Genomic DNA, 14125 nt, shown 5'->3' on the forward strand with positions numbered 1-14125 from the left:
CTAACTGCAGCCTGCCCCATAGTGTTTGCCCCTATTATCGATGGCAGGCACCTGCTTCACCTCTTTGAAAAGTCAAAAATCTTGATACAGTGAGAATAGCTGGATTGGGGCAGATCGAGTTTAACTTTTAGTCAATATTTATTTATTTTAGTGTAAGAAGCCATTAAAAAGCAATATGAGGGCACCAATGCTTCAATTTCAGTGTCCCCTAGAGACCAGTCTCAACAACGTAGCATTAGCTGATGTCTGAGGGCAAAGGCTCACCCAACCAGATTATGACTTGACAGGTTATTTCAGATGCTATGTTGGAAATTAGTCTTAGCAGAAAAAGCCAGTCAATTAATAACTCCCTCCTTGGGCAAATGAAGCAAATGCAATTTGATACAGTCAATATAAGAAATTGCAGTTCTCAGAACACTGATATTCTAAAAAGAACCTGAGAACTGAGAATCCACTTAAGTGACAGAGAAGGAATGGAAACTGCAAGGCTCGTTGTAATTAGTCTAATTCAAACTTGCCAACTTCTCTCTATAGACAGTATTAATTTATAGGTTCTTAAGGGAAGTGAGTTGCCTGGAGCCAAATAAGCGGAGTGCCAGAATTAGGATTAGAATGCAAGGGTTGCAGTGCCTTCTGCTATTATGCTTAGAGTGTGGATTTCTTCTAAGAAGTAATTAATTAATGTATGAGCCAGTGTATTGATTTTTAGGCCCAGATCTTCTCGATACTGCAGTCAACCTCTCCTTAACAACTTGGTTGGTAATATCATCTTTACTTTCTTCACAATTGGTAAGTATGCAATTTTTCTGTCAAGCACTTTTTAAGTGTCTATCTACTACGTGCCAGACACTGCTAGAACAAAAACAGGTAAGAACAGGACTTCCTGTTTTCAGGAGCTCACAGACTGAAACTGATGTCACATTTAAAAGTCAGGCGAAGGAAATTTTTAAAACTTCCTTAGTTACCCTTTAGTTCTACAATTTGAATATGAAACCAAATTAAGTTAAATACAAATATTTTGTGTTGGCATTATAAAATTCTTTATAGTTATAATCTAAAAATAACAGATATAATCACTCATTCAATAGTTACTGAGCAGGACATAGCATGGATAGAAAAACAGGGACCCCTGACAACTGGAAGTCAAAAAAGAGATACAGAGGAGGTAGACTCTGAAATGTGGAGGTGCTTGAAAAGTGAAAATCTAATTACTGCGTGCCTTGGGCACTGTTCTAGAAAGAGTCTCGCACAAAATCATGACTCCAGCAGAGGCGGCCTATTACTGGTGAGGAGTACTGGCTGCAGGGCCGGGGGAGGTCAGTTCAAACATCTGCTCCACACAACAGGAGTTACTCAGCCTGTCTGAGTGTCTCCTCATTTATAAAATGGAGACAAAAATACCTGCCTCACAGTGTTGCTGGAAGGTTTAAATGAGAAAATGGAGACGTTATTCCAAGAAATCGTCAGTTATTATCACCAGCATCGCCAATCAGAAGAACACGACCCATCAAAGGAAAACGTTAGCTGGCTAGGTTTGGGGCATTTTTGTGTCACCACTGGAAAGTGAGGAGACATGTTCTATTTAAGTGTGCAGTCGAGAATGTGTTTTTGAGATGATGAAACACAGGGAGTAACCTGCAGCTGTCCTGCCGCCCTTTTAGGTTTTACTGTGCTGCTTTCTCAGATGGACCCGGTCCCACAAGCTCTCAAGAGGATGTTTTCTGTATTTGGCGTGGGATCCTTCGGCGAAGGAGTCTGTACCATAGTGTTGACAGTTTTGGCAACTGACTGTGTAGGTTTCCAAACACTGAATTTCTAAAGGCTCACCTTCCTCGGAAAGCTTGGCTGTATACAATACACCATTAGTCTTTGATATTTATTTTCTACTTACACTAAAACTAGAGACGTGTGGACAGAATTCCTAATTAGACACGTCACAGTTAAAACATTGCACCAGGAAAAGTTAAAAAAATTCCATGAGAGTTTTCTTTTTCTGGGTGACTTCCGTTGTATGAAAATTAAAAAGAAGAAGAGAGTATATTAATCAACAGCGGAACTGCTGCACTGGGTCTGGCAGAATAAGCAACAAGCCTCCCAACTGTTGCTAAGTCGGTATCTTTGTATAAATCCTTGTGGTAAAAGCATTTTAAATATGTGTCCGGATTCAAAGACAAGTACACCTCACAGGGCTTTTCCCTCCCAAATGTAGGAAGACACGACTCCTGAACTTTACTACTTGTCTGCGTTGCTGGCAGTGGGCAGCTTGGTTTCTACAGGTAAACCCCAAACTTCCCGAGTAATCTGTCTTAGTCAAAGGTTTACCAGTCGGTAAGCGACCGCTCAGCTAGGGCTGTTGCATTGCAAGGGGAAGCCCGGGTTCCTCTTAAAACAAGTAAGGAGTGAGTAGAAAAAGCAAGAGAACAAGCAGAGAGGGTTAGAATGGAATATAAAAAGCCATCCTTCCTGTGTTATTTCCACTCCATTTAATTAGACCCCATTCTTCATTCTACAGCGCTCTTCTCAGGCCTGGGGCTGATTTGGCTGGCCAGTGTGACCTGTCCAAGGCCAGAGGCTAAACCAACAGTCTGAAGCTGGCACGTGAGCCCTGCTGGTCTCCTGTGTCCCAGCCTGTCCCAGCAGCACTGCCACCTGGCACACCCAGCAAGCACATGACCACCTCCTACCTTGCTATTCCTAGATGAAGTGGTCACCTGAACACAGCTGTAACAGGACACGCACACATCAAAACCAGTCATTTGGAAGAACGCTGTCTCTAAGTTAACGAGCACTGACAATGGATAAAAAGAAATAGTTCCACCAAAATCAAAGGACTGACATCACAACCCAATTCAAGCCAAATAAAGAACTCCTATTAAAGTGACTACTTTCAAAATCATTACTTTGACGTTCTGAAACGCCTTTTTTCTTTCAATGAAGTTAGCAGCATCCGCTGCACGGCTGCTATAGAAATAAGTATTGAAAAGGAAGAAGGAAAATATAAATCTTAGTAATGAACAAAGGTTTTGTTTCAAAAGAACAGTGATTCAGACTGTATATCCGAACACGGTCAATTTATTGCTTCTTTAAAAGGGCAGTGGGAAATTTTAGACCAGAAATTGTCACAATCTCCTCCATGTGCGTTCCGACAATCTTTTGCATCATGACAGTTGTTATCTAGCAAATAGCCAACTGACCCACATGATATTTTGTCTTCTTACTTTGTCTGTGTTTTCATAGATTCTAAGGTATTTTAAGTAAGACCTTACTCATAGATGCTCTTAATGTCTCTAAGAAGGAGACAACTCCGTTTTTGGAGGAAAAGAACTCTTCATTGGCGGGAGGAACAAATTCAATAAACGTCTCCCAACACATCTATGACAGGCACAGACATTCACAGTGGAAATGACTGTTTCCACCTGTTTCGTTGTGCAGGTGGTGCCTGCTGGAGGGGAAATAACCTAACAAACATACTACCCATCTACCACAGTGGCACTTGCCAGCACCTTCCACATCCCAGACATAGTGCTACAACTCAGAAATTAGAAACCCTAGTAACTCGTCCATTAACAGTAAAATCCCCTGAAATACTTCTATTACTGATGAACAGGAATGTTTTAAAAATGCAGCCTTTTACCGTCTCTAGACCTCACTAACCAAATATTAACATGTTAGATAAATGTCAACTTATCTCAAGATAGCGTTTTTATCCAAAGTTACTTTTTTCCTGAACGCTCTATCTTGCCTCCCACCCACCCAAACCTAATCTACTTGGACATCTCAGCTGATGGCCACCGCGTCTTTCCAGGAGCTGAGGCCAAGCACCTCAAGTCATCCTTACTGCCTTTCTTTTTGTTCCATACCCCATCAGGAATTCCCAATGGCTCCACCTTCAAAAATATATCCAGAATCGAATCATTTCTCACTATTTGAAATCTTAAATTGTTTCTAAATGCAAGAGGCTGCTTCTTAAGACCAACGTTGTATCTTGAAATTATGCAACATTCTTAACATATCTTCAGCAAATGAAAATGTTTCTTAACTGACAAGCTTAACTTGAAAGCACAATTTGAACCAGCACTTTTATCCCCAACCTATAAAATTGAATTTTCATTTTCTTTTATGGTTTTATCATTTCCCCCAAAACCAAATCTGATTCCACCAGAATTAATTTCACTAAGAAACATTTATTTTATGCTACTGATACAATATATAAATTATGCTCTTTCAGATAGAGTGCTTTTTTCGTGTGAAAATTATAAATTTCTAAAATTATAAAATCCTTAAACTGTGCTCTTTTTTAGGTCCCTCATAATTTAGATAACCACAATCAGCAATGCTTCCTCATAGACTAACAAAAATCTGTTATGATCCTTGTTTACTCAGAGAGGAAGGAACTTCTGATGAGCAATTATTGGGAAAGAATGCTTTGTTTTAGGGGTTTTTAATCTGGGGCCTGAGCTTCAGGGTTATAGCATCTCAAGTTATAAGCAAAATGTTGGGTATATGTACACACGAGCAGCTTTCTGGGAGAACGTCAAGGCAAGTTTGAGAAACTAAAAACGTCAAACATTAAACTCATTAAATTTACAGTAAGAAAATAATACTTGATGGTTGACATCCGCTGCTTTATATCTAAAATTTTAAAAAGCTGAAATTTAAAATTAAGTCTTCACATTACTTTTTCCACAGTTGCTAAACCTTGAAGTGAAAAACATCTAATTATTAACTTAATTGAATACTGAATTTCTAAATGCTCACCTTAATCTGAAAGCTTGGCTGTATACAATATGCCATCAGTCTTCACTAAATATTTTCTACTTACATTGAAAATAAAGATACGTAATGATGGAATTCCTAATTAGACACGTGTGATAGTGAAAACATTTCATATTGGGGGAAAGGTCAAAAAATTCCACAAAGACTTTTTCTACTTTATTAGAATTTTTTTTTAAAAGTTAACATGGAATGACTGGAAGATAGTTTTTAGGGTCTCCCCACCCTCAGATGAGATACAGAAAGTTTGGATTTTATCCTATAGGGAATGGGGACGTATGAGGAGCGATGAACCAGTACACTTTAGAATGAATTCTCATTCATTCATCATGGTTCAGCAAATATTTCCTGAGCAATTACCATGCTGTACATGCTGAGAATAAAGCAGTAAACAAAACTGTCAAAATTCCCTATGCCAGTGGAACTTACAGTCTAGTGATGGGAAACAGACAATAATCAAAATAAATGCATGCATATGTGGTATATTAAATAATGAGGATATGAGAAAAACAAAGCAGGGCAAGAGAACAAGGAGTGTTGGAATTCTAGAGAGGGTGATCAGGAAAGGCCTGAGTAAAATTTGAGCAAAGAATTAAAGGAAGCAAGGGAATGAGTCATGCAGGTATCCGAAGAATGTTCTAAGCAAGGATGACAATGCAAAAACCCTGAGACGCTAGAGCGTGCCTGTCACGTTCCAGGAGCAGAGACCAGGATGGCTGAGGCAGAGTTGACAGAAGGAAGGAGTAGTAACATATGGAGTCAGACAAGTAATAGGGAGCCACTGCAGGGTTTTGAGCAGAGGAGTGACATGATCTGACATATTTTAAAGGATTTATCTGGCTGATGAAATTGAAGACAGAATGTAGGAGGAAATAGGGTTGGAAACAAAGAGACCAGATAGGAAGCTACTCCAATAATCCAGGTGAGAGTTGATGCTGACGTGGGCCTGGACGGTAGTAGTAGTGAGAAATCATTAGATCTGAGATATAGGATAAAGGTAGAGCCAATGTGACTTACTGATGGATAGGACATTGGCTGTGAGGGAAAGAGGAGTTAAGGATGACTCCAGATTTTTTGGCCTAAGCAACTAATAGCTACCTTTAATTGAGAAGAGAAAGATGGCCATGAAGTAGGTTTAGGGAAGAAGATCAGTAGTTGTTCATAAAGAAGTTAAATCTGGGATGTCTGTTAGATATCCAAATGGTGATATCAATTAGACAAATGGAGAACAGAGCCGACCTCCAAGAAGAGGTCCAGACTAGAGATTTACTAGATTTGGGGTCATCTGATACATATGGTATGCAAAGTCATGGGACTGGATGACATTACCGAGAGAGAGTGAAGACAGAATAGAAAAGACATTACTGAGAGTGAAGACAGGATGGACCAGTAGTATGCACATCACGTGGGAGCTGGTTAGAAATGCAGAATCACAGGCCTTACCCTACACCTGCCAAATCAAAATCTGCATCTTCCTTTTTTCACCAGGGACCCGCCAAGATGGGCCGCGTTTGCGCTAAGACCTTGAAGAAGGCGGCCCGGGTCATCATCGAGACGTACTACACGCGCTTGGACAATGACTTCCACACCAACAAGCGCGTGTGCGAGGAGATCGCCATTATTCCAAGCAAGAAGCTCCGCAACAAAATAGCTGGCTATGTCACACATCTGATGAAGCGGATTCAGAGAGGCCCGGTAAGAGGCATCTCCATCAAGCTGCAGGAAGAGGAGCAAGAAAGGAGAGATAATTACGTACCTGAGGTCTCAGCCCCGGATCAGGAGATCATTGAAGTTGATCCAGACACTAAGGAAATGCTGAAACTCTTGGACTTTGGCAGTCTGTCCAATCTGCGGGTCACTCAGCCTACAGTTGGGATGAATTTCAAAACACCTCGTGGAGCCGTTTGAATCTTCCTTCTGTGCTGTCATAGTTTCAATAAACCATGGACAACCAAAAAAAAAAAAAATCTGCATCTTAACAAGATCTCCAGGTGATTTGCATGCACCTTAAAGTTTGCAGAGCACTACTTTGGATCATTCTATCAGTCCAGGTGAGAGATAATAAAGGGTAATAACAGGAGGAATGATGCCAAGGGATCAAGTGACTGAATGGAGGAGGGAGGAGGAGGAGCGGGGAGGACATTTCTGACTTAAGTGACCGGGTAAATGGTGCGCCAACAAGACAGCACCGGGAAGCACAGGTTGGGAGGTGGGGAGGCAAGACACAAAGAGACAGACTACTGTTTTACACGTGTTGAATTTAAGGTACACACAGGATATTTAAGTAGAGAGATCTAGTAGGCAAACAGAAATAGACTAGAACATGACAGTAAAACCCAGAGATACTGAACACTGGCTTCAATGGGATATCACAGTTAAGTGAAGGTTATTTGATTTGATTTTTTTTTTTGATTTGATTTTTTTTGAAGAACAGAATTAGAATGTTGGTAGGTTGAGAGGAAAGCACCATTAGGAAGCTGCAGAAGCTGCAAGAATGTGAATAATTGATAGAAGAAAGTCCTTAAGGAAGCCATAAAGGAAGGATTCTAGGTACAAATTAAGAGGATAACTTAAAAATAATGGGGCTATGAAAACATATGTCCACATAAAGAACTGCATGGTTTGACCTTATACATAGTAGCCAAAAACTGGAAACAACTCAAATGTTAATCAAGAGAGGAATGAATGAATAAGCCAAGTTCAAATAGCCATGTAATGGAATATCATTGAGCAATAAAAAGGAACAAACTCCTGATACAAATAACATGAACGAATCTCAGACATTATTTTGAGTGAAAGGAGCAAAACACAGAAAAGTACACACTGTATCATTCCAGTTGTATGAAATTCTAGAACAAACAATTCAATCTATGACAGAAAGCTGATCAGTGGTTGCCTAGGGTTGGGAAACTGACAGCAGAGGGGCAGAAAGCTTCAGAGTTCCCACTTACGGAATCCTCGTTTTATTCACTCATTCTCTTTGGATGGGCCTGTTCCCTATAAATATGTACACATATATCCAATTATGCCTATTTAACTATAACGATGACAATAACAGTGATATTCACTGAATTCTGCCAAGCAATGTGCTAAACACTCATGTAATCCTTACAACACTCCAATGAAGTAGGTACTATTATTATCCCTTTTTTTAATAGATGAGGAAACTGAAGGTGAAAGAGGTTGATTAACTTGTTCAAGCTCTCACAGCTCGTGGAACAACCTTGACTCTAAAAGTTCATGCTTAGCCATCACTCAAGACTTACAATGCTATCTTCTAGTAGCCATTTACAAGGGATCCATCTGTTCAGAGATTCTTTGGCTCATACTTCTTGTTCGCCACTTAAGGCTCATCTCCATGGTATTTCCAAAGTATTCCTGTATCTGGTGTCTCAGTTATGACTCCCAGTTCTGAGGTTATTTTCCCCAGTACTCTCTCCTGGGACTACCTACCTTACACATCATTCCTTTTTCCAAATTCTTCTCTTTTCTCCCTTCCCCACACCCCATTTGCTTGAGAACTGGAACTCAAACCAATGTCTCTGACTTACGCACTAAGGATACTTGTTCATTATCCATTAACTCTAAACGAGAACCCACAGGTATATAAAAATACCCTCAGTGGGGCAGCCAGTTAGCTCAGTTGGTTAGAGCGCGATGCTCTTAACAACAAGGTGGCCGGTTTGATCCCCACATGGGCCACTGTGAGCTGCGCCCTCCACTCAATTGAAACAACTACTTGACTTGGAGCTGATGGGTCCGGGAAAAACACACTTAAATAAATAAAAGTTTAAAAAAAACAACAACACCGTCAGCACAGGGCTGTCGGTTCAGGTTAAGTCACTGAGGGAGAAGCAAGGACATACAATGCATACGTGGTGAGGCCTTTCCTCCACAGCTTCCAGGCTGCCCACACTAAAACCAACACATGCCTGAATAGAACACTGTATTCTCACCGTCAAAATTAAGGGAAGTGCACAGTGAGCAAATGTTTATTCGTCAAGTTCTTCAAATGGTGAAAGAAGAAAGTATATTTCCCAGTTTTGTTTTGTTTGGCACTGACCCCAACTATCGGTCACTGCCGAGGTCCATGTCACTAAAAATGCCGACACGTCCACGCATATTCACATATATCAAAATTAGAGATAACCCCATTAACATAGCCGTCACTTACTTTTACGAAGGGCATCCTGTGACTCTGAAGTGTTCCAGTGTAGGCTCCTGGGACTATTCCAACCCGGACGTCAGCAGTCTTTTCTAAACGGGGCGAGGACGGTGGCTTCACCTCCAACTTGTAACTCTGAAGGACAACAACTGATGGTCATAAGTAAGGAATTTTACAATTATACACGACTGACAGAAACACTTCATTCTGGCAGAGTTCAACAGTACTCTTAGTCGGAAGTGTGTTCTGGGCCCTTGAAAAAGAATTAGTTTTAAAGAAAACACTTCAAACGATGTTGTTCTAAACCCTCAGGCTGCCTTGGGGGCTACTGACTCTTCGAGGAAACGGGCCGGGAACCCCAGGAAATGGGTTCCACCCAATTTCAGAGTAACTTTTTAAAAAGCGCGGCCCAGCGGCTGGTCGCCTCCTTCTCAAAGGGGGCGCGTGTCAAACCGCTTCCAAGCACGTGGGTTTAGTATTTTATCGATTTGGAAAGAGTCATGTCGGAGGAAAAAGTGCAGAATGGAGGACTTCCTCTTCCGCCTCCCACCAGCTCTGCCAAGCTCAAGAAGCCTGTTCTACAGGGGAAATGTTTTTTATTATTATAATAATAATAATTATTATTATTTTTACTAAAGTCACCTCTTCCGAAGCCCAGAGGCAAAATTACCGAGGTTTGGGGTTCCGCGAAGAGATCGAAAGAGTACAGGGGCAAGACTTCTCGCCCCAAACTCGAATATGACCTTGACTCGGAGGCCGCTGTATTGGACTTTCAAAGACCCATCATCTCGGCCTCCCCTGTGCTTGCGACCAAAAGGGGTGGCAGACTGACTCCCCCACAGACTCGAGGAGTCCGGGTAGGGAGACTTACCACGTTCTCAGGGTCAACTGGATCGGAAGCCTACGCGCAGCCGGAAAGCCAGCGAGGGGAACACCCGCAGCCTCACGCTCATTGGCTCCAGGAGGCCGGAAGTGCCTGCGTTCGGCGGAAATGCACCACATTATTGCGTCCGCCAGCTCCGGACCCGCAGGTAGGCGGGGCCCCTGGCTCCGAACTCTGGGGACTGGTGGACCGAGGCTGGGAGGGAACCCCGCGATTCTGAGCAAGTTGTCTAGGTCCTGGTACGGGAGGACCCGGAAAGTTTGGGGGGGCGGCGGGTGCAGGGCGACCTCTGGTGGCACCCGGGGCCTAGTCGAGCCCGGCCGCTTCAAGACCCAAGTGCGGGAGCTTCAAATTTCTCCCGGGGAGATGGGGTTTGGGGCGGTGGCCGGAGCTGCTCCGTGACGGCTTCCTGACGGTGGAGGTCCAAACGCTGCTCTCTTCCAGACGGGAAAGGGTGTGCTCTCCGCCCTTAGCTTCTGGATGGTGGTAACCTCCCTCGCGGCGCGTGCAGGTGCGGGGTTTCCCCCCGGGTACACTTTCGCCCTCGGAAGAAAAATGTCAGAAAGGCTGCCAGAGGCGCAGTCGAGAAAGAAAACGGGTTTCTCGCCCTCCTTCCCCACCTGCCTCCTTGGTGTCTTCCTAGAGAGAGAGAGAGAGAGGGGGGTGTGTTTCAGGTGTGCGCCGCTCGGGTGGCAGGTATCCGGGCCGCTTTCAGCCACAATTATAGGTAGTGAATACAGCTGCTGGTTCACGGTTTTCCTTTTTCCAGCCAACTCCGCGCCCGGGTGCGTTGAACTTTGAGGTTCGTGTGGTTCGGCGGAGCCGTCTCGCTTTCCTCACGTTTGTGACACGTGGGGTTTCACGAATTGGGGGCGTGTGCCGGTGGAGACCGGTCAACGCCGGGCCGAGTTCCGGGTGCTCCGGGGAGGCAGGTGAGGAGCCTGGGGGCCGGGGCCGTGAAGGACGCGCCGCCTCTGCTGAATCCCAGGTGGCGCCAGCGAGTTCAGCCTGCGGGGGTGAAGCTCAGTGTAGCATCAGGGGAAGGCTGCTCAAGGGCCTCCCTCGTCCCTGAAATTGATTTGGGAAAGCTGTACCGCCATCAAGTCTGTTGTGCCTTTGTGTACTTCGTCCAACGATGGAATGTCTATTCAGTGTGAAAGTGCTGAGGGAGCTGAGGGTCATCGGATTCATTTCCTGCTTTCCGAGTGTTCACAGGCTAGAGAGGAAGACGGACAACGGGCTGTAATGAACTCCCGTATAATTCAATGCAGAAACAAATGCTAAATAAAGGTTGAGATGTGAAAGGCAGTGGGAGAAGCAATCAGTTTCATTATTCATTTACCAGGTTTTTTATCCAATACTTTCTGTGCCCAGCATTGCGCTAGATGCTGGTACCTTATATGGAAAGAAAGAGAAAGCCCTGCTCTCAATTTGCAATCTAGTGATGATGGTTGTGGGGACAAAGCCCCAAAAAGCAGTTTCCAGGCTCTCGGCCTCCCGTGGAAAGGTGCTGGCTCGGGTAGTAAATGACCATCAACTGTGATCAGGTGGCCAGCAGCTGTGGCTAGTCGGCCGTCAGCTGTAACCAGTGAGCCATTGGCCACTAATATAACTGCTGTGGCTACGCTAGCAAAAAATGGAGGCCTAGCAAGAATATGGTGGCTGGCAAGAGCGGATTGCAGAGAGGCAGATGCCGCCAGTGAGACCATAGTGGTATGACTCCCCTACCTATGGCTCCGTGGGTGTTCCTTTTTGGCTTCACCGTGTCCTGCGTTCTTATGTGGGGAGCGGGAGCAGAGACCCCGCAGGCCGCCCTGCACGACAATGGTGAACCAAGGAAATCATGGAGAAGGTGAAACTTGAGATAAACTCTGCAGAATGAATGACTTGGGCTTGATAGGTAGAGAAAAATGAGAAGTGCGTGGCATGTTTTGGAACTGCAAGTAGTTCAGCTGTTAGACTTTAGGAATTAATTCTGAAAAGACACTTTCAGTTTTATCTCGGGTTTGCTTTAACTTTTACTGGAAAATTCAACAGATTTAAAATAAAATTTAAATGTGTATTTCCAGGAGAAATTATACAAGAAGCATAACTATCATAAATTACACTTCTGACTAACCTATTATACATGAACCTGTTATACCTGAAATATAGCTGTATGTAGTAAGTTACACTTTTGGCAATAATGTAACTCGTTTATGTTTACATATCATTAATGATTATAGATGATTAAAACCAATTTTAAAAGATACGGTAGGAAGAATAGATTTTCATTGATTGTATTCTATTTTGAACAGAATGTAAGAAATCCTATTCATTGACATTTTCATATCAAATCATCTGATGATGATAATGTGTAGGAAAATTTTAAATGCTTTAATAAATTACCTTAGGATTTAGATTTTGATGAATGGTTACACTTAATATTAGACTTACATTTCCTTTCAGGAAACACATTTTGATTAATTTTTGTAAGTGGAAAAACATTTGTTTTAAATGCTATAAATGTTAAGGTAAATACATACAGTATCAATAGCCAAAGTCAGCTTTTCTCTACACCAGCAATAATCAGAAATTGTAATAACAAAAACACTATCCCCAATATAAAAAAAAATAGCTAAGAATAGCCAATGTTCAAGGCCTTTGTGAAAAACAGAATACTTTTCCTTTTAAAAACCATAAAAGAAAACTCAGATAAATGGAGAGATATTATTGCTTGATAGGAAGATTCAATTTCAAGGATACAGATTTTTTTCCGTATTAGTCTCTAATTTTAATGTAATCCCTGTCAAAATTTCAATTGAATTTTAAAGGAAACTTGACAGACTGATGCTTAAATTCATCTAGAGGAGAAAAATGCATAAGAATAACCAAGAATTATTGGAGGGGAAAAACCCACAGTAATAAAAACAACTTCTTATCAGTATATACCAGCTCTAAAGCTATAATAATTAAAATAGTGAGGTAAAGCCTTAGGACCAGAATATTATCAATGAAACAGACTTCAGTCTGTTTGTATTAAATGCATTAAAGGTGGCATAAATAATTACTGACTAGTAAATAGTGTTGGGGCAATTGACTATTAATTTGAAAGAAAAGTCCCCTACTTCACAGCATCAACAAAAAATAGTTGCAGTGGCTTAAAGTTTTCAAATACAAAATAGTATGTTTTTTAAGTCTTGAGATGGTTCGGGCCTGCCTTAATGGGGCACAAAACTAAGAATACTTAAAGGAGATGACAGAATTGGCTAATAAAAATAATAATTTATCATGACAAAAAACACCATAAATAGAATTTAAAGTCAGGAGACAAGATAGTATTTACAGCATAATTACAAAGTCATCATTTCCATGTTATAGAAATGAGTAAGGGGGAGATAATGCAACAGAAAAATGAGCACATTTCCAAAGAAGAAATTCATATCAAAAGTTGTTCATGCCCACGAGGCATTAGTTAAATGCACATAAGACTAGCCGGAGTCCTAGAGCATACTTACTAGAATGAAAAAGAATGTTGTAACAAATCTGTGTAAAGCAAAGTCACACCTGATCTGTTTCCTTATGAATCTGTATTTTCGTGTATCAAATATGTTTAAAGTAAGGTAGACCAATAGTAAAGACTTCTAATTAATTTTTCAAGTCAATTAAGAAGACTGCCAGGCATTTTTTTGGAGTGTTACTACTGAGTTTAAACTTTTACGTGTAAATTGAGATTTTCTTTGCGCAACTATCTTTCCCACACCTGTAGCTCAGAAAGAGTATAGCCTATTTTAAATTTTACTGGTATGTTGAATCATTTCAAATAACCAAATATATACTGTTATGTGAGTTTGTTGTTCTACTTAGAGATTAAAATGGCTTCCAGAGGAAAGACAGAGACAAGCAAATTAAAGCAGAATTTAGAAGAACAGTTGGATAGACTAATGCAGCAATTACAAGATCTGGAGGAATGCAGGTAATCTACAATTGTATGCTGCTATGCTGTAAAATGGCTTTTTTTCTGCAGCTAGATTATAAACTCCATGGGTGCAGACACCTGTGTGATTCTGCTTTCCACTGTACCATTCTTCACAGTGCTTTGTCATAGAAATAAACTTAGTGCAGGCTTTGGAGCCAGAAAGACTGGGATTTAACTACTAAGTGAGTATGAACTTGGGCAAACTAATTAACCCCCTCACATGTGCAGTGGAAATTATAACACCTACCTTGTCTTCAGTATTTAAAATAAACCTGCCTTGTATCAAGCTGAGAAGGTACTGCTAGAACTTCTGGTGTGTTGTCAGCTTTTCCTGCTCAAAGGACCA

General features: G+C 41.7%; 4 protein-coding genes across 16 annotated transcripts in view; 3 read left to right on the plus strand and 1 right to left on the minus strand.

Moving 5' to 3' along the window:
- LOC308501279 (uncharacterized protein) overlaps positions 1 to 2898 on the plus strand; it is a 4527-nt gene extending 1629 nt beyond the window's left edge. Inside the window, exons 3-6 of the mRNA XM_081057394.1 lie at positions 710 to 789; positions 1662 to 1792; positions 2210 to 2276; positions 2513 to 2898. Of these exons, the coding sequence (XP_080913520.1) occupies positions 710 to 789; positions 1662 to 1792; positions 2210 to 2276; positions 2513 to 2589 (355 nt within the window). The 3' untranslated portion in view covers positions 2590 to 2898. The remainder of the gene's footprint in view (positions 1 to 709; positions 790 to 1661; positions 1793 to 2209; positions 2277 to 2512) is intronic.
- NMNAT1 (nicotinamide nucleotide adenylyltransferase 1) overlaps positions 1 to 10074 on the minus strand; it is a 25971-nt gene extending 15897 nt beyond the window's left edge. Inside the window, exons 1-3 of one of the 6 annotated variants that reach the window (XM_081057383.1) lie at positions 9810 to 9960; positions 8948 to 9073; positions 6530 to 6695 (exon numbers count right to left, since the gene is read on the minus strand). Coding sequence is in view for 2 of the 6 variants with exons in the window: in XM_081057381.1 (XP_080913507.1) it covers positions 8948 to 8962 (15 nt within the window). In the remaining 4 variants the exon portion in view is untranslated. Of the gene's footprint in view, positions 1 to 6216; positions 6490 to 6529; positions 6696 to 8947; positions 9074 to 9608 lie in introns of all 6 variants that reach the window. The other 5 variants (XM_081057386.1, XM_081057384.1, XM_081057385.1 and 2 more) reach the window with 5 other exon arrangements.
- On the plus strand, positions 6274 to 6681 carry LOC308501280 (small ribosomal subunit protein eS17-like; the record flags this gene model as incomplete). Its single annotated transcript, XM_081057395.1, has 1 exon — positions 6274 to 6681. The coding sequence occupies one exon, from the start codon at positions 6274 to 6276 to the stop codon at positions 6679 to 6681; it is 408 nt and encodes a 135-aa protein (XP_080913521.1).
- Positions 9926 to 14125, plus strand: part of LZIC (leucine zipper and CTNNBIP1 domain containing) — an 18152-nt gene continuing 13952 nt past the window's right edge. The window contains exons 1-3 of one of the 8 annotated variants that reach the window (XM_081057391.1): positions 9926 to 9969; positions 10591 to 10753; positions 13651 to 13776. In XM_081057391.1, the coding sequence (XP_080913517.1) occupies positions 13676 to 13776 (101 nt within the window). In that variant the 5' untranslated portion in view covers positions 9926 to 9969; positions 10591 to 10753; positions 13651 to 13675. Of the gene's footprint in view, positions 10333 to 10590; positions 10754 to 13650; positions 13777 to 14125 lie in introns of all 8 variants that reach the window. The other 7 variants (XM_081057387.1, XM_081057388.1, XM_081057389.1 and 4 more) reach the window with 7 other exon arrangements.

Source organism: Rhinolophus hipposideros (genome assembly GCF_964194185.1).
Source record: "Rhinolophus hipposideros genome assembly, chromosome: 8".
Classification (NCBI taxonomy): domain Eukaryota; kingdom Metazoa; phylum Chordata; class Mammalia; order Chiroptera; family Rhinolophidae; genus Rhinolophus; species Rhinolophus hipposideros.